The 19637-nt window shown below is 43.6% G+C and overlaps 1 protein-coding gene across 1 annotated transcript in view; it reads left to right on the top strand.

The window, feature by feature from the left end:
• Positions 1-19637, top strand: part of SORCS3 (sortilin related VPS10 domain containing receptor 3) — a 546072-nt gene that overhangs the window by 229305 nt on the left and 297130 nt on the right. Inside the window, exon 3 of the mRNA XM_040991786.1 lies at positions 12736-12835. Within this exon, the coding sequence (XP_040847720.1) occupies positions 12736-12835 (100 nt within the window). The remainder of the gene's footprint in view (positions 1-12735; positions 12836-19637) is intronic.

Below are 19637 nucleotides of genomic sequence, written 5' to 3'. Positions count from 1 at the left end.
TCATCATATGACAAACTTAAGTGCATCTCTTGGTGTGTACTGTATTAATTTTATTAAGGTACTGATGCATTGTTGTAATGTGCCAGGGAGCAGGCATTAGGAAAATAGTAGACTCTTTGTCCTCCCAGAGTTTTAGCTATTATTATTATTGAATCCCCTTTTCTAATCACTGTTCCTGTCTGCACACCTCTCCCTGTCCCGTCTCTAAGAGGACTGTGTCATAGTTCCACCTAGGTGTTTTCTCATCTTGCTCACCATTTGCTGGTGGCCCAGGTTTTGCGTTTAGTTGACATATCTCAATCTTGGTTTCTATCAGTTACTTATGAAGTTTTTTTTAATAATAACTATTCTTGCTTATCCAATATCCTATAATTCTTTTAGACAGTGTCATACTGACACCTGGATTCAGTCATCTGTAGGGTTGGCCACCTTCAGACCCTTCCAGAAACAACAGCTCCAGCTTAGGCAATTGCAAGACCTGAACAGCTCTTCAGTGGGGACAAATGTGTATCCTTGGAGCACAAACCTGCCTTTTGGAAGCAGTCAGCTACCTTTTGGAGCCTGATCAGAGGCACAGAATGTTGAACATGGCAGGGACTTGCAAGCTCTTTGCTTCCAAATCTCTCATTTTGCATAGGAAGAGAATAATCAAGCTGTTTTTGATTGGAAATAAGTGTCTGTAAAAACAAGATTTTGGAAATCCAGCAAGCCAAAACCCATAGGACTTCTTCAGTGCTTAAGTGTGAGCCCCTGGAGACAGTTGATGGGATCGTGTTGTGGATGGTCCCTGGGCTTGTTAACTGGGAGAGAGCTTTGTTCCAGCTGAGACTCTGGCTACTTAAGTGGCTTGCCAGGTAGAGCTCTCCCTGCTATTCCAGGATCGGTGCTGCATTCTGGTGACTTGGAGTACGTGGGCTTAAGGAATGGCACTGCATGTTTAGGATGGTAGGCTGTAGGGAATGAAGCCAAGGCCTGGGAGGATCTTGTAGGTGTTGGCAGCACATGCCCTTTGGTAAAAATGGCTATCCTGTCTATCTACTTATGGTTTTGCCCTGGGCTTCTGCAGCATTCATGTTCCAAAGACTCCAGATTCAGGCAACTGGGACAAAATGTTTTCCTGTTGAATAGATTGCTCAGACTATAGGAAGAGTCTGTGTTCATACTGTGAGGTCGGTTTTGTTTTCTGGGGTGGAAGGGGGGTGAAATAAAGGGAATGTAAAAAAACCTACATTGTTTCTGTTTTGGGTTAGTTTTCCACTGAACAGTTCCAATACCGCTTCCTGGTGGAAAGTATTCTACCCACTGGAGCTGGTGTTAAAGTAAGCAAAAGCTACTCGCAGCATTGGTGTCCTGTGTGGATGTCAGTTCAAGACCTGATTGTTCCACCTCTGATCCCTCTTAATGCACTCAGAAAATCAGTTTAAGATGGCCCAAGTTCCTGGGGGCCTTGAAGTCACATGGGAGATCTGGAAGCTCTGACCTCCTGGCTTCAGCCTGGTATAGTCCCAGCCACCGTGCCCATTTAGGGAGAGAACCAGTAGGTAGAAGACTCTCAATTTCTCCCTCTCTGTAACTCTGTTTTTCAAATAAATTAAAAAGAATAAATTATAATGCCCATGGTAGACATGGGGAAACTGAGGCAGAGGAATGGGTCAGGCAAGATTTCCTGGTGTCACTAATAAGAACAGGAATTCCAACTGAATTGTGACTTTCAAACACTCTCCTTTTAAATTCATTATTGCCTTCTCATGGGGAATGCCCTGGGAACTTCCCCAAACAGGAGTCAGTGAAACTGTCAGTCCGGGAGCTGAGGTGACTGTGGTATGAGAGTGCCAGGTGGTGAGCTGCAGTTAACTCTGTTTCCTCTTGACCTGGGAGGCATCAGAGATTGGAAAAACCTTAGTTTTCTCTTTCCCCTGGTGAACCAGTAAGGCAGCTGGTAGACCTGGCCCTCCCATAACAGGAGGACCTCTCCACACAGCACATTTTCATATTCAGAAAGGAAACTTGCCTCATTATGATTGAGTCCAGGATTCATTTCCTCTGTTTGAATAAATACCACATTCAGCGTGTTTGAAAGGTTAAAGTGATTCTGTGGTAGTTCCTCATCTTGGGGAAAATAAGCTCAAATAGAGAAACTTACATCATGGCACAAAAGAGCAGCAGACATGGTGTGTGCCAACATTCTGTGACAGTGACAAATGCTGTGTGCTAGGTATCCCGTGTGAAGGAAGATGAAAGGCTTCCTGGAGGAGGTGAGTGCTTCAAGGACTCCCTGCTCCAGGGAGAGAGAGCCTTACTAACCAGTAAAGGAGTTCAAGAACCGGGTGCTTCCTATGGGCACCAGGAAGGAATAACTTAAAAAATAAAGAGGATGCCAACTTTAGGGGAATGGTCTGGAAGCTCTGCATTCGTTCCCTCTCTTCACCAGACAGCTGCTCACTTCATCTTGGAAGTTTCTGCATGTGTGCAGAGGTCACATACGTCATTGGCACTATGTAATTTTAAGGAAGATGATAAACAGCTTCTCCCCAAGCAGAAATGCTTTGCTGAAAGTATCTGAAAGCTTCTCGTGTGAGTCTCATTATTTTTTTTCCCCAGGAAAAGTTACTGAGAAAAGTTGAGTCTGTTTTCCCTAGGCTTCAATTTGTAAGGGTTGACTACCTGCTGGAGGCTATTTTTGATTATGTGTAGAATCCTGTCATCCTCCCAGGCACCTTTTGGTGGCATCCCACTGGTGTGGTGAGGATAGGCTGGCGTTGGCCAACCCACTGGTGTTTGTACAACTCTAATGTGGCTGATGTTTGTCCAGAGAGCTGGATTTATTGTAAGAGTTTGCCAACAATGGGCAGTGAGGAGAGATTCCTGACATGAGGGCTACAGAAGGTTCAAATCTAACTGAAGCAAGGTCGATAACCACATCTGGTGGCTATGAAGCACAAGACTTTCGTGATGGACCTGGGGTTTCCTGGGTTGGATTTGAAACCAAATCTGCTGGACTCTGGAATGAATCCTCTTATGATTAGCTCAGTTGGCTCTTCTGAATGCAAATGCTTGTCTGAACTTGGGTTTCCTTACAGATGTGTTAAGTTACTTATCTGTGTTGAGACTACATGGTGACAGTCATTGTGTTGCTGTGATTTGTAACTACATATGTGATATGTGAATATGTTTCTTTTAAAATATGCCAAAATTACTCAGGACCATATACTCACCATACACCTACTCCAGTTCCCTGGCCAGGAGTAGCCTTTGTTCTTTCTATTTCCCTCTGGATTTTTAAAATGTACATTTATAAACTTAATGGAAATGCAACTATTTTTTTGCACCCTGAATATTCTTTAATGTATTACTATTCAGTAGGAATTATTATCATTTAATATTATGTGTAGGGAACTTTTGCAGGTCTTGATGTTTACCTTATTGTTTAAAGATGCTCAGAAGTTTGTGAGTGTGATCTGTGTGTATGTGGTTCTGATGATTTGTGAGGCGTCAGATGGGATAATAGGTGATTAGGGTATCTGTGCCCTGGTGAAGTTACCTTCTAAAAATATAAAATATTGCTGCTTTCCTATTTTTGCCTCCTCTGGCTTCTGGTTTTACCTTAAGAAACAGCTGCTAGGTGGAGCCACTATCAGGATGTGAATCTAACTACTGAGTACTACTTTTTTTTTAAAAAAAAAAAAAGATTTATTTATTTATTGGAAGGTCAGATATACAGAGAGGAGAGACAGAGAGGAAGATCTTCCGTCTGATGATTCACTCCCCAAGTGAGCGCAACGGCCAGTACTATGCCAATCCGAAGCCAGGATCCAGGAACTTCTTCCGGGTCTCCCACACGGGTGCAAGGTTCCAAGGCTTTGGGCCGTCCTCGACCGCTTTCCCAGGCCACAAGCAGGGAGCTGGATGGGAAGTGGAGCTGCCGGGATTAGAACTGGCACCCATGGAGGATCCCAGGGTGTTCAAGGCGAGGCCTTTAGGCACTAGGCCACCATGCTGGGCCCCTGAGTACCACTTTTATCAGGAAATTAGAAAAAGGTCTGGAAGACCAGATCAAAGTGTCAACTTTCATCTCTGATGTTTTATCATGAAGAAGCAAGGAGATTGGGCCTGAGATTTCAGCGGATGGTTGAGAACGGAAAGGACCTGCCAGACCTATCGTTCTGATGGCCTTGTTCTGAGACAATTGGGATTTGAATTCCGGCTTGTAAATATAACTGCTCTTCTAGTTTGTTTTCTCTCAAAATTGTGCTTAAAGGACCATTTTCTTCTGTCTTTCCTCCCTTGGGAACCCCCTTCTGTCACTGTGATAGGAGCTCTCTCTCTCTGAGATTAATCTTACTTTGCACACTCAAATTGTCCACATGAAAATTCTTATACATGAGACAAGATTTGAGGTTGCGGTCATCTTTTGTGTTGAATTGCCTGCAACAGTTTCGTTTTCTTCACACAACTGAAGCTACCGTGGATTTCACGATGCCATGCCTGCTCAGGGCCACCCCTTGCTGAGTTCCTTCCTTACTGTATGGCACATATGGGCCGCTTCATTGATAGGGTGGGCTCTTTTAACATTTTGAATCCAAACTGCAGCAATGCAACAATGCTGTGGTGCAAAACCGAGATTCTTCTGTGAACATGAATGTGCTCACAAGGTAAGGAGGGAAGAACAGCAGTTTCCTTCCTTGTCTACCCACACATGTCCTCCTCTGTCCTGTTTGACTTGGGTCCTGGGATGCTGCTACTGTTGGGCCCAAATTTTATCTGACCTAAACCGTGAATGTTGAATGACTCTACTCTCCAGAGTCAGTGAGCCTCCAATTTTCTGATTGAGAATCCTGGGATGGCTCTCATTCAGATAGCTGCGGGGAGAGAGGGGGATTGATGAATTAATTATTCTGTATCTTTGTGCCTCTCTTTATGAGTCTAGATAATACAGCTGAGTAGTAAGATAGCAAGAAGCCCCTGAGAGTCCCGGGAGCCTCTGTTTGAGCATTAGCCTGCCCATGGCTCCCCATCACCCTTTTCCTGAAGCAGAGAATGGGAATGGTTCCATTTGGAGCTTGAAACTATTTAAATCACTTGCTTTTGGCCTGAGGTCTGAAATTAGTTATATGACTGGTCATTTGTGGTCAGACTGGGCCTCTGCCATTGCAGAGAAGCAAATTAAAGTGGCTTTGGGCACTGGCCCTAGGATGAGCAGTGGAATGGGCCAGAGGGAATATCAATAATTTTCTATCACAAAGCTGTGCCTTGGAAACTCTGACCCTGACCTTGGAACAGGCTGTGGTTCACCACAAGCCAGAACCACTGCCTGCCCAAGGCTGTGATTGTTGACTCTCCTAGGAAAAGCACCGGGGTGGGGTGGGGGGAGGGGAGGTGTGTTGGTTCCTGAGTGTTAAGTCCTGAAACTTAGAAATGTTGTTATCTTGATTCCCCAGGAAGCTGGGCCGTGTGGTAGTTTCATGGTGACCATCGGGAAGAGTGGCAAAGGAGTCTCTAAGACTTTGTTGAGCATCTATGTGCCTAAAACCCCATTAAATATAAAGAGTATCAATCAAGGGACAGCAAACAAACCGACTCCCCTAAAGGACAATACAACTTAAGGCGTTTAGAAACGTGACAGCTGTAAGCATTTGTGGCGAAGGAGTTTTTATCAGATGTTAGGCTTGATGTCTTCTTACACTCCACCAACCCTGTTTTCTGAGCTGAGGTTCAGAGGTGGAAGGATAACTCAGCTTGTTCTGACCCTAATTGCCTTTGGACTACACCAGTGTTCGTGTTTCCTCCACTCACAGCCCTGCTTTTTACTTCTAGAGTTTTCTTTTTAAAGTTATTTTTCCCTTACAAAGCTTTTAGCGGTTGCTGAATAGAGCAAAAGCACATATGCATGTTTAGAGAATAAAGGGAAATTCCTAGGCGCTGCTGGAACAGATGCAAAGGAGGTGTGGGCTGGAGTTGTAGGGAGAGTCTTCACAGTGTAGGCAGTTCTGGAGCTCTGTGACAAAAACCATGCAATCTGGTCATCGGCCAGCCAGGAAAGAGTGGGAAAAAGAGAGGGTAAGTGGCAGAGTCTGAAGGGCTTGAGTGCTATGCTCAGGCAGGCATTTGGCTTGACGACGTGGTGGTCAGGAAGGGAGTGGTGAGTTAGGGTATCACAGATATTAGAGAAAACAGTGGGACTTGGAATGGGGAGGGTACGCTATTAGGGTGGGACAAAGAGGCGGATGTAGCAGTCACTAGAGTAGTGACCACAAAATTGCAAACCTCCTGCTCCTGCAATCACAGTAACACTTTGACCCAGCTATAGCTCTTCATGCTCATCTTTGTGGGTTGAAAATACTGTAATTCAAAATGCATTTCTTACACTAGGTCAGGAGACCCAGAAGGGGATTTTAATGACAGGATAGGATGGGAAATGGGAAACACCATGCCCAAGAACCAGTAGTGAGTCGGTTGTTTACCCTCGTAATTGTGAGGTTGACCTTGAACTGTGCTTACTGCTGCTGCCTAACTTTGCTAGAAAGTACCAGGCCTTTAGCTCAGGAAAAGATTCAAATTCAGAATTCCAACGATAGTGTCTACATCATTGTTGTGTTGCCTCTACAGCACTGATGGGTAGAGCTGTGTATATGTTGAGAATTCATCAAAACCCAACAAGTAAGAAATACAATGGGTAAGGACTCCTAAGTTTTGCAGAGCACTGCAGTGAGAGACAGAAAAAGGATAAGATGCTCAGGATAAATGAGGGACCGATGATGAGGACTGCAGTGTGGCCACCCGTCCGGAACATCTGGGGACCCCACAGGAGTGGGACAAGAGTCTTCCAGAGTATCTCGCCTGTGGCAGGAATGTGGCACTGGGAGTTGGGGTGCTGAGCTGTATCTTAACTCTAATGGGAGGCTGCCTTGGCTGGAGATTTTTCTTTTCCATTCTTATACTTTTAAAATAGCTGCCCATCTGCTGCTTGTCACCAGCCTATTATGTTCATGAGAGAAGTGGGAGGTTTCTGGGTGGATAAAAAAGTATGCCATACTCACCGTGTTCACACGTCGCCTCCTGCTATTGTCATGGCGAGAGTGCTCATCTAACAATGTACCAATCCTTTGGGCCCAGTGCGGTGGCCTAGTGCCTAAAGTCCTTGCCTTGAACACTCCAGGATCCCATATGGGTGCCGGTTCTAATCCTGACAACTCCACCTTCCATCCAGCTGCCTACTTGTGGCCTGGGAAGGCAGTTTGAGAATGGCCTAAAGCTTTGGGACCCTGCACCCATGTGGAAGACCTGGAGGAAGTTCCTGGCTCCTGGTTTCGGATCTGCACAGCACCAGCTGTTGCACTCACTTGGGTAGTGATTCATCAGATGGAAGATCTTCCTCTCAGTCTCTCCTCCTCTCTGTATATCTGACTTTGTAATAAAAATAAATCTTTAAAAAGAATGTACCAATCCACAATGGGGTCTCCCAAATGCCTGTGAAATGAGACCTAAGCTCAGCGGTCAGTGTACTAGACCAGATCCAGAACATTTGGGACAGTAAAGAGGTTTGCCAGTCTGCATGGAGAATGGTATGAGTGAGAAGAACTGGCAGACATGGGCTGGTGATGAGCAGGTCTGTGGGTAGCTGGTGGAGCCAACGGTTAGTGTACCTTTGGGAGTTGAGCCACTGAGAGGAAAATGCTGTCAGTAACCAGCAAAGGGGGAGTTGTGTTTAGGGCACAACAGAATAATTCCACATGAAAATGTTTTTGCCAGAAAAAACAAAACAAAAACAAACAAAAACTTCCCCCTAGATGCATGATAAGCTCTAAAAATAATTGTGCAAGTATTTAGAATGGTAGATTTTAGAAGAAAAAAAGGATCAAAAATATAAGTGGTTAAAAAGTAAAATAATGGTTTATTTATAAAAAGAAAAGCTGTACAGCAGTCAACATAAATGATTGGTGGCTTGGTGCATCAATATGGATAAAGCACAAAAGCTCAAAGCAGGGTAAAATATGTAGGTGCAGAATATATATGGGTTTCAAAAGCTCATGGAAAATGCAATTAAAAGGTAAATTTATTTTGTTTGCAAAAACTTTGAACAATGTGCATATGAGGAAGTCTCTGAAAAGTTCATGCACAACATATATTTTGAAAAATGGGTTTCCGTGTTTTTTGTAGCAATGTAAACATCTTTTATTTCCATCTTCCATAAGCTCTTTGTATATTTTGTGTGACAACATTTATGTAAATGCCTTAAATGTATTTTGTTAATAAACACAGGTAATCGCTAAATCTAGTAGTGATCATATGTTTGGCACCTCATTCTGTTATTTTTGGGAGGGGTGCTAGTGATAATTAATTTAAAAAGATAGAACGAAGCAGAAGTGTAAGCAGACACACACAGCAGCACATGGAGCTTCAGGTACTGAAGCCAAGGCACAGGAGCCAGAGCTCTGTAGCTGTGTACTGCTCACATGTCACCTTTCAGGTTAGCTATGTGCACTGGGCAATTCAGAATGGTTCCTGGCTTCCCTCCAGGCCCCTGGCAGGTGCTCAGGGCATGGCCCATGGTTCCAGCAAACTGAAGCTCAGTTTTACAAACCTAGCATCAAAGTTTCACAAAGTAGCTTCAAAATCGCTGAAATGTGCCTGCTTCCTCTAAATTAACTGCCTGGCAGATGTCCGGAGCCACAGGTAGACAATGATTTGCTTTCTTGTACAGGCGAGTTCTGCAGGCACAGCTGTCCTTGGCAGTGGGGCCAAGACCTCTCTGCCATCTGCCCCTCATTCCAGGCCAAGTTAGTCCTCAACACACAGTGGTCAGGGCGGTATGTGGTGTCGATGCCAGCAAGGACATGATCTATGACAGCTTTGGGTCTGGTTCCTTGGGGTGTCTTCAGTGAGCAAGAGTTGTTTCTGTCGAACTGGATGAGTGGAAAGTGCTAGAAGTGCAGAGGAGGCCAAAATGCAGAGCGTCCTTTGTTGGGAAGGCCCTGTTCTGAGCTGCTCCTTTTGGAAAACAGCAAATTCAGTGTGAATCGATCATGCAGCTTGCACAGAGGGGTCATACATGGTGCTAAGCACACTACCTTTGATGAGAGCTGTTTGGATTGTGGAAGGAAGTTTGTTGTAACATCAGTTATGCAGGGAACCCTGAGAATTGAGTTTTTATAAGATGTTTGTTATAGATAGTATGGGGAAGTTGCTAGTTAGGAAACAGGTTAGTGCTGTGTGGGTAGAAAAATAAACTTTAAGGTCCAGAAGGAGTCTTGTGATAATATGAATTAAACTTTTCCATGTTGATGAGAGAATGGTGGCTTGACAAAATTGTCTTCTTGACCAAATTTTAATTGGGCTCTGCTGTATCTTCTGGAATGGGCTCCAATCATAGGCATTCTTCGGATCCCCATTTTAGCAGAAACCCAGCTAAGTCAGACTCTTGCTAACTGATAGAAGTCCAACACTGTTGCCTAGGTGATACCTGATCACAATGGCACGAAGTTCTGCAAGAATCCTGACTGTTTAGCTAAGAAGTACACTCTACTCTCATTTTCCATATACTGAGCATGCTCTTTGACTCTAAGTCTGTGCTTCTCATGGTTTTATTTGCAGTTAATTCTTTCTTCCCTTCTGCAAAACTCCATGGCATCAGCCCTATGTTTATTGCAGCCATTGTGAGTAAAGTCTGTCTTACCATTTGCACAAGTGGCAAAATAAGTTTTATTTTTTTTCTCTAATAGACTGAGAGAAGTGATTTTTCCATGGTAACAGTTTTGAGTGCATTTCATCATCAGCCCAGTTTCTGGAATTTTGGACTCAAAGTTCAATGTTCTTTCCTCACACCAAGCTGTTTTCATGCCTTAGAGGGTCTAGAACCAATAAGTACATCATTCCATAAGATATTTAGTTTGTACTAATAAAAAGTATGTACCTCCTTTAGAGATCATGGTCTGTCTGTTCTCTGCGCCAGATAACACAGCTACTCAGGATGACAGGTCATTTGGCTTTAATTCTAATCTGAGCGTTACAGGTCCTTCTGTGGCATGAGACACTACTAAACCTTTTCAGTCTACATTAGTGCCAGAAACACCAAGTGTTTTCTGTATATAGCTATGTATTGTGTTGCCATGAGACATGAGCAGTTAGTTAAAAGTTGTGAATGGATTTAAACAATCTAATTCATTCATTCTCAGAAATAAAAACAGAAAACACAAAAATCATAGTGTGGGTTTAAGGCATTGGCCTATTTTAAGAAATTATGCTTTTTTTTTTCATAGAGAGGGTCAAAGAAGAGGAGTCAAGATTTAAGATGGCACAAACCTAACAGTAGGACAAATGCTAAAATAAAAATACCACTTTTAGAAACTGGTATAAAGCCACAACAGACGTGATGAGGTTGGAAGAAAGGTCCTACTGGATTAGATGTTAAAGGCTGGGAGGAATTTCCCTAGCAGAGGAACTGGGGGATGGATGGTTGAGACAAAGACAGTGTTGTGTTTAGGCATGGAGGGTAATGAAAATGGATGGGCCCATGAAATTTATGGAGTCTGATGAGAAAAAGGGCAGAGTGACAAGTGACTAGAAATGAATTAAAAGGCAGGTTGAAAAAAGATTTTGTAAGACAGAGTTGGAAGATACAGCGGAAGTGTTTGAAGATGTTAAGTAATTAGTACTACATGAAGTGAGGTGAATAAATATGGGAGTTGAAATATAACCAGATAAGAGCATGGCTGATGGGTAGATTTGGAGGGAAGCTTGCAAGAAGAGTTTCCAACTACAGGGCTATTGTAAAAGTTGTGATGTATAAGCCATAACATTTGCATGAAAGTGCAAAGGACCTAAGATAATAAGGAGGCAGAATCATGAAGACTTGGGGACTGAGCTGAGTGCGAGAGATAAAGGCAACTAGAAAGATTGGGGATGATTATAAGTGCTTCAGCATCAGGGGTGGATGGGAGTCAGAGGATCAGAACTCAGCTTTGGCAAGGGTGGGGGTGTGTTGGTTATTAAAATTATCTCACCCAATTCTGTGAGAAGCCAGTACCCCAGGGAGGGATTTCAAATACTGACATTTGCTTACATAGGAAACATGTGGAATTTGCATAGTAAGTAAAGCTTTATTCTGGGAATTTGGGGGAAAGGAAAGAGCTCTTGTTGATTCTTATCTTTTTTTTTTAATTGCGTTGCTATACCTGAATACTGTTAGGCTGTTTCCCATGGTTATGGTTTTGCTGCCTTACATATTTCTTGTGAGATTATTATCCCCATTTTTCAGATCAGAACCTTGAGGCACTCTCAGATAAAGTTACTTGCACTTGACTGTGGAACCACAGAACTGAAGCTCAGAATAAAGCACATTTTTCTACACCTAAAGTTCATATTATTTCCTTTTATTGCGGTGTATTGTGAAGCTCCTTGTGGACAAGGAGCTTTCATTGTATTTTGCAGGGCTGAGGGAGGACAAAACATGAAGAAATCCCTCAGGATGCTGTCAGGACACTCCCAGTGTATTTGGGGCATAAAGATGGGAAAAAATTGTCCTTATTGAGATGGGAGATGAGCAGCCCTAAGAAGGGGGCTACTGAAGTTGAACAGGGAAAATGAAAGTGAGTGATTCAGCTAGGCCTGGGGACAAGGAATTTAGTTGTTGTTGAAAATAACTCTAAAAGTCACTGTGTCATTTTACTACTATGCTTTTAAAGCTAAGATAGAGCACAGTGAAGAAGCAGATTAGGGTTAGAAGGTAGATGAAGGCTCAAGGGAAGGAAGATGCTCAAAGCCAAGGAGAGGCCAGAGCTAGAAGTGGAAACTGAGATTGAAATGGAATGTCACAAACTCAGTTGCTTTTGGTGAAAGTAATTTGACTTCTGCCCTTTCAGAATCTGAGCTAAAACAATGTTGTGAATCTAACTGAGGTGGGTGATAACAGGAAGAGGAGCTGAGAGTGATAATGTTGAACTGAAAAGGGAGGGAAGCATGTATGGGGCAGGAAGCTGAGGCTTGGTCACATGGAGTCGAAGTCTTAAACACTACTGGTTGGTGCATCTCTCTTACCGACCGTGGAAGAGCAGATGGAAAGGGAAAAAGCCAAGGGACAGGCTGCCTTTGTTCTCTGAGCCTTGACCATTCCTTCAGCATAAGGTCAGTCTATTGGAAACTGGAGTCAGAGGAACCGCAGGTAGCCAGCTCTGTAACTGGGATGATAAATCACTGGAAACAGTTCAGTGTTGATCTTTCGTCCTGGATGCACTTGATCATTGTTTCATGTCCAACATCCAAGTCTCTGCATGATTTGGCCTCTTTTGGCCAACAGGCCTCACAAGTTCTTGGTCACTTTTTCTCTGACCAAGAACCCTCTTGCCTTAAGCTTGGGGACTTCCAGAAACTGTGTCATATCTTTCCTGTAGAGAAGGACCTCTCACAGGCTTCTGTGCCCCTTTAAAGAGCCATACAACACAGGAGGGTTGGGTCCTGTGGGAAGCAGGCTGTCTCCAGCAGCTCCTTTCACTGTGCAACATCCCAAAGGGCAAAAAAGTAGGTCTCTAAGAAGGGCTAGGAGCAAAGGGCAGCAAGCTTAGGTAGTAAGAAGATGCATTAGTCTAATTGCTCTTCTAAAATTCATGGGGCTTTCTTATCTCCAAAGAACACTTTCAAGCTCTCCAGTGATTTGGGAATAAAGCTGCTGCTGGGGGAGAGCCTTGGTTTCCCCTCAATCAGTAAAACAATCTTTCCCCTTCTTTTCTCCCTCATCTGCAGGTCAACAGATTATGGTACCACCTATGAAAAGCTGAATGACAAAGTGGGTTTGAAGACTGTCCTCAGTTACCTCTACGTCAATCCTACCAACAAACGGAAGGTAAGTGGTAGAGATGTCCATTGAGTGTCAGTCTGGAATCATTCATCTGTACTATGATGTTTATTTCACAGCTAAGGAAACTGAGAACAAAATGTCTACATATTCAGGTAGAAAAAGGACCCAGGATGAGAACCCAGTAACTTTGCCTTGTCCTTGATCCAGTCATTAGATTCAACATTGCTGAATGATCTAAAATGAAAGCTCGTTGCTTGTCCATGGTGACCACATGATGAGATTTGATTGCGTTAGTAATGATCTGTATCATTTTTCCTTTTTTCTGCCTTCATCAAAGAAGAGCCAAGGCTCATGGAAGATAAATGTCCTACCCAGATCACTCAGTTGGCTGATGGTGGCATTGGCACTTCCTTTTACATTCAGTAGTGTAGTGCCCCTCCCTTTTGTACCAAGGACGTCTCTTCCATGCAGTCAGTTGGGAACAGAGTGGCAGGAATTAAATTTTTGGCATGTGAAAAAAGCTGTATGAGCACTGACCTCTGCTGTACCCAGATGGAATTAATCATATTTCCATGAAGGTGATAGATGAGTTGTCTTTCTGAAGATGCCCCTGGTAATATGTGAAGGGTTATCTATGTTTGCATCCATTTGGGCCTTTGTCACATGGGATTCCTGTTGGATCATGATCACATTTCTGTTGTTACTTTGATGTTTTTCTCTCTGTGTGATGGTTTGAACTCTCAGCATGATGTACGGGTTTTTAGACATGGAGGGAGAAGAAGGTGGGTTACGGTAGTTGTTGAGGCCAAGAGGACTTCTAACCTGTAATTTGGAGAGTATTGACACAAAACGATCGTTTCTGTTTGTTCTTCACAGAGGTGTCGTTCAGGCTGTGGGCTCTCTCTGGGTCCATTGATTTTCTCTCCCTTCCTTTCCCTCCTCTCCCCCCCCTCCCCTCCATTTCCCTTCCTTTCTCTTCCCTCCTCTTCCCTTCCCTTATTTACTTTCTTTCTTTCTTTTTGTTTTCTTTTGCTTGAAAGTCAGATTTACAGAGCGAGCGAGAGAGAGATCCTCCATCTGCTGGTTCACTGCCCAAATGGTTACAATGGCCAAAACTGGGCAAGTCCAAAGGCAGGAGCCTGGAGTCTCTTCCGTATAGGAGCAGGGTTCCAAGCATTTGGGCCATCTTCCACTGCCTTCCTAGGCACATCAACAAGGAGCTGGATTGGAAGTGGGGTAGCTGGAACTCTAACCAGCACCCATTTTTGATGCCAGTGCTGTAGGCAGAGGCTTAACCTACTGTGTCATGAGGATGATGAGCATAGGTTAGGTCAAAGGACCATTCATTGCCACCACAAGGCAGTACCTCCCAGCATGTTAAAATCTACCAGTATTTCTTTTTTACTCTGATTAGGGAAATGCAAATTGCAGGCTAGTGCCATGGATGTATTTATTTGGAAATAGCAATATAAATTAATGTTTATGGGGCTGGAATGGTGGCATAGAAGGCCAATCTTTCATCTACAATGCTAGCATCCTGAATGAGTGCTGATTTGTGTCTTGGCTGCTCCACTTCCAATCGAGCTTCTTACATATGAACTGGGAAAGCAGCAAAAGACAGTTAAATCCTTAGGCCCCTGCACCCATGTGGGAGACTTAGAGGAGACTCCTGGCCACAGATTGGCTCAGTTTGAGCTGTTGTGGCAGTTTGGGGAGTGAACCAGTGGGTAGAAGACCTCTCTATTTCTCCATCTCACTATAAAATCCTTCAAATAAAAATAAATAACTTTTAGAAAAGAGAAAAACAGAATCGAATATGCATACGAGGCCTGTGAGATCCTGAAGTACTCTCTGAATCATCCAAGGCAACATGCAGTTTCATTCTGTTTTCTTGTAGTCAGTGGGTTTGCTGTGTTCTGAATCTCTGGGAGGAAATGCACCCACATTCTCCATGACTTGATCTTGACCAGAATAGTTTAGTCGGACTCTGCCTTCTGCAGCCACTTAAGATGTTCAAAATAAATGACAGTGCATGCATTTGTTTCTTTATTAGTCTGGAGTTCTAGGTCATTATGACCTTGCTATGCAACCTTTTAAAGCTATTTAGACAGACCTGGAAGAAATGTAAGCCTGCGGCCTCCTGTATCCTTATCTCAGCTTGCCTTATTCCACTTTCTTTTGATTGTCTCAATACCCAAATTATCTGTAGTGCCTCCTGCTCATCAGCTAGCTAATGGCAGCCATCTTGTGGAAGCACTTGCTTTTCACCTGATGAGTTATTTATTTAACAGATGGCTGCTGAATTCCTCAGAGGATATGAATACATCAAACGCGATCTGTTGCCCCTGGCAAAACAGTAAATTATACTGAAATTTCTAGAGTGACTCGTAAAGATAATTGTTGCTTTCCTAAGCATTATCTTTGACAAAATCTCCAAATACAGGTAATATGCCCCTAAGTTGAAAAGTGTTAACGCATGTAGTGTTACTGTATGTATCTTTAACATGTACATTATACATTGATGATTTCAGCATTAATAGAGAACTTACTGTGTTTAACTCTTGTAGGAGTGCTGTCTACAGGATTTTCAATCCTCTCAAACTCTTCAAGATTAGGGAATAGAGTCCTGTAAATTATCCCCAATGTCCTATTATTTTAAATGGTGGATCTCCAGGAGCCTTCCTAGTGTGTTTACTTGGGAGACAAATGATTTATCAAATTATTGGGAAGTGATACTCTGAGCTGCTGCAGTGGAAGTCCTGGAGCTTCCTTTGGTATTGTGGCATCAGCATTATGCAAATAACCTTGACCTGGCCTGACTCTGTTTGATGTCAATTCTGCATCTCTGGCTGGTGGCTTTTGTCCCACCATCAGCCAATTAGCTCATCCTCTGGGTTTAGGCCTAGCATTGTTAAGGGAGCCCCACAATGCTGATTGTATCTGAGTCTGACCCTTGGAAGCTAAAAAGCAGGGTATTAGTTGTGGAAGCTTCCCTGAGGCAGGACATCACCGTGGTGGGAGCTGTCCAGCTCCAGCATGCCATTTCTCCTGCGCCTGCATGTGCTAACTATCCCTGGGTCTCTAGGACTCGTTATTCTCCATTGCTTCTTGTCCTCAGACCCATGCAGGATGCAAGTGCTATAATCAGTACTGCATTTTCCAGAGCTCTGTGTTGTATAACAGGCTGAAGGATTTCTGCCTCAACCAGAGAGGTGCTTGACTCCCAAGGGTGAATCTATTTGAGAATGAATCTGTGAGTGGATTTGGAAATGCAGGCCTGTTGTGGTCTAATTACTCTGGCTCAGAAGGGGCTACCACCTGCAGCTTTTGGAGACAGTGTGTTGGAAATGGCAGAGAACCCACAGGTTTGACTGCCAGGGATTTTGACCAAATGACTGCAGAGTAGAGGTGTTCTGTGTGTGTGTGTGTGTGTGTGTGTGTGTGTGTGTGTGAGAGAGAGAGAGAGAGAGAGAGAGCTGGGACAGAGAATATGAAGTCTGATATCAGAGCTGGACAGTTGCTTCTTTTTATTGAATAAGTTCCAAACACTAGGCTAAGTTCATTACTGTATTTGAAGTTTTACAGTACTTTTTCGTGCCTGGTAGCTTCATCCCCATTTGACAGGCAAAGAAATGAAGGCTCTAGCAGACGAGTCACTGTATTCCTGTGTAATAGCAAGTAGGTTTCCCCTGAACCTCTGGCCATAGGGCTGGTTTCCACTGCCATGAATACAAAGATCAGGTGAGTTGAAGTCATCGATTGATTAGTATTAATTCCATTACTTGTTTCTTGCTCATTAGTGTTAGAGGATTAGAGGTTTCTTAGAGGAGGAGGGGAGTGTTAGGTCCTCCATTCCTAATTGATTTACCAGTGAGAAAGATAATTACTTCCAGGCTACCCTGCAGAAATACGGTGGGATTTTTGCAGTGTGCAAGCCACCTCTGCCACACTGTGAGAGAGGCACTGTGGGGATGGTCAGATGCTGATTCTGCCTGTTCTTCCTTGGACAGAGCAGTACAATCCCAAACTCTTCATAACACCCTGGGAAACCCCTAAGCAAAACACAATGCAGAATTAAAAAAATGTAGAACCTCAGTTTTCACTGATCCATGCCTGCCAGCATTGTTGTAGGGTCTGGGAATGCATGTAGTTGGGTAATGAGCTTTCAGTGCACAGGCAATAAAGTGTCTTACAGGAAAACAAAGCAACAACAACAACAAATCTGGGAAGAAAATGCCATTCTCCTAAGCAATGTCTTCAGTGTCTGGCTCTGGGCAGAGCTTTTAAGGGGTGCAGTTTTCTGCTTGCTCCAATTCACCTGATCAGACAAGATGCACTCACAGAGTCAATTACAAATGTGGATCTGAGAATTCAAACTCACATGCTCACAGGGACCATCAGGTAATTCCAGTGAGGGAATGAGCCAGCTTGAGGCTTTAACAACCCCTTCTTTAAAAGGGATTTGGCAGATGACATTCTCATGAAAATGAGGGTCTAATAAAGCTAGTTGTTGTTAATGCCCTTGTTATTATTTTTTTTCCGGTTTTCCTAAGAGGTTCATTTATGCATATTTTATATGAAACATGCATATTTTGAAATGTTTAAAATTGACTAGGTATGGAATTTAGAGTGGTTGTCCCCCAGCCTACTTCCATCCTCTGTGTCCAGTTGGCATCGAATATCATATTCTGAGTGGTCTGTGGCTGAGACATTGATCTTTGCAAAGTGGTCTTTGGTGTGTCAGGACAATGCTGTGTAAACTCTTCCTGGGGACCCACACTGGTTGTTATTACCGCACTGGAGGTGACACTACAATCAGAAACCAGAACCCGAGCTCCCTGGAGTCCAGCTGCCAGCTGCCTGGATCTGCTTGTGGTACTGAGCAAAGGGGTTGTGGAGCCTCCCCTGCTGGGCTGCCTGTCTCCAGGCTGCCTTGGGGAACATGTAGCACCTGGTCTCTGGATTCCCTAAGAGCCCTTCCTCCTCTGGGAGGCATGCTGCCACTCCTCATTTCCCATCCCTGTCCAGGGCTTTTAAAAAACCAGACATGCTTACTGTCAAAGAGAGATGATTGTTCCGCTGGTGGAGAGAAATGGCCCCACTCTTGTTAACTCACAACCATCTCCATTTTCATGCCACATAAATTAACATAGTTACCAAGAGGCTAAAACAGTGTGGAGGGAGGTGCATTTGGGGGGAGCGGAGGAGGAGGAAATGTGTGAAAGAAAAGAGTAAAAAAGGGAAAAGAATGGAAGAAGCCAGGACCAAATCTTCCTTGCTAATGGATTTCAAGTCCAAACCACTTTCTTCTTTTCTGGAAAGTGAATAAGAAAATACCCCAGCCCTGAGAAGGAGTATCTGACCTCATCAGGCTGAGGCATGGGATGAAAAGAGGACCAATGAAGGGAAGACACTGGTTTGGAAGTTACCCTTGGCATGTGTGACCCTGTGATGGAGTAACTGCAATGTGTGGTTCAATTCAAACCAACCACTTAAAGGAAAGGCGTGTAGAGTCATTCTTGGAAATCCACTCTTCAGGTGCAAGTCCCTTTCTCAGCAAGTATATGAGAATGTGTGAATGCAGCAAACCATCTATACATATGGTTTGCTTTATAAATTACTCTAGTGTGCTTGTGCCAGGAATTTATTTAAAGGCTCATTAAAATGACGGCTAGTTTTTTCTTTTGCATTTTATTTGAAAAATGGGCAGACTATAAACCTATACCCTGGCTTCTCTCTAAGGTGCCCTTTCAAGTTTGTGTGGATTATATCATATTTTTTTGAGACTAAAGGTATGACTTGTAGTAAGATTACCTAGGCATTTAAATGGAATAATAAAAGATAGTCACTTTCTGCACTTTGCTGAGATTTGTATTTGCCTGGAATACTTTTTAAGTTTGATTTTTATTGGTGTGAATTTTATGTGTGAGGGAACATGAGCTTATGTGTGTATATAGAATATTTTCTACAGAAAGTGTTAATGGTAACTTTAGAGTTAAAACACCAGAAAAAATCTGTTCCTCTTCTTGTAAATATTGGTTTGGGCTGGAGGAAAAAATCCCAAGGAAACAGGGTTAGCATTGTGATACAGCAAATCGAGCCTACCTCCTGCAATGTTGAAATCCCATGAGCACTGGTTTGCGTTTTTGCTCTTCCATTTCTGGTCTAGTTCCCTGCTAATGTGTCTGGTAAAGCAGTGAAAAATACCCCAGTGCCTGGGGCCCTGCCATCCCCATGGTAGAGCCAGATAAAGTTCCAACCTGGGAGTTGTGGTCATTTGGAAAGTTAGCCAGTGGATAAAAGATCTCTGTTATCTCTCTCTTCTGTCGCTCTGCCTATTAAATAAATAGATAAATACATGAATACATCTCATTAAAAAATATGAGGAAGCTCATGTTCCTGAACAAGCATGCGAGATGCTGGTTTCCCCACTGCCTGGGTCGTTTGCTCATCACAGTGACTCCAATACAACAGTCCCTTTGGGAAGGGATTCCGTTTAGGGATAGATGCTAGCCAAGGACCCAAGAGTCAATGATTGGAACAGAAAGTCAAGGGCCAACCTCAAGGGAGGAGTTTGAGGGAGTCAGGCTGGGGAAGAGAAAATCCCATGCCCAGTATCAGTGAGGGCTTCTAAACCTGGCCAGATGACCAGTGGAGACTCTGGGGATTTCAAAGGATTGCATTTGAAAAGATGACCTTGTTCTCCGGGTGTCTTGTCTGAGCATCACAGGCCAAGTGCAATTTTAGCAAAGAGCCTGGGAAGGCAGGATGATGTGTTCTTCCTAATGTTCTGGCACACAGTCATATGGCAAATGGGTCTCACTGGCCCCGAGGTGGAGATATCTGT

This window comes from Ochotona curzoniae, unplaced genomic scaffold (genome assembly GCF_017591425.1).
Source record: "Ochotona curzoniae isolate NIBS_2020 unplaced genomic scaffold, NIBS_Ocur_1.0 contig_66, whole genome shotgun sequence".
In the NCBI taxonomy this organism is placed as follows: Eukaryota; Metazoa; Chordata; class Mammalia; order Lagomorpha; family Ochotonidae; genus Ochotona; species Ochotona curzoniae.
The sequence above is the reverse complement of the archived record's forward strand: the minus strand, read 5'-3'. Positions and strand labels throughout refer to the sequence as shown.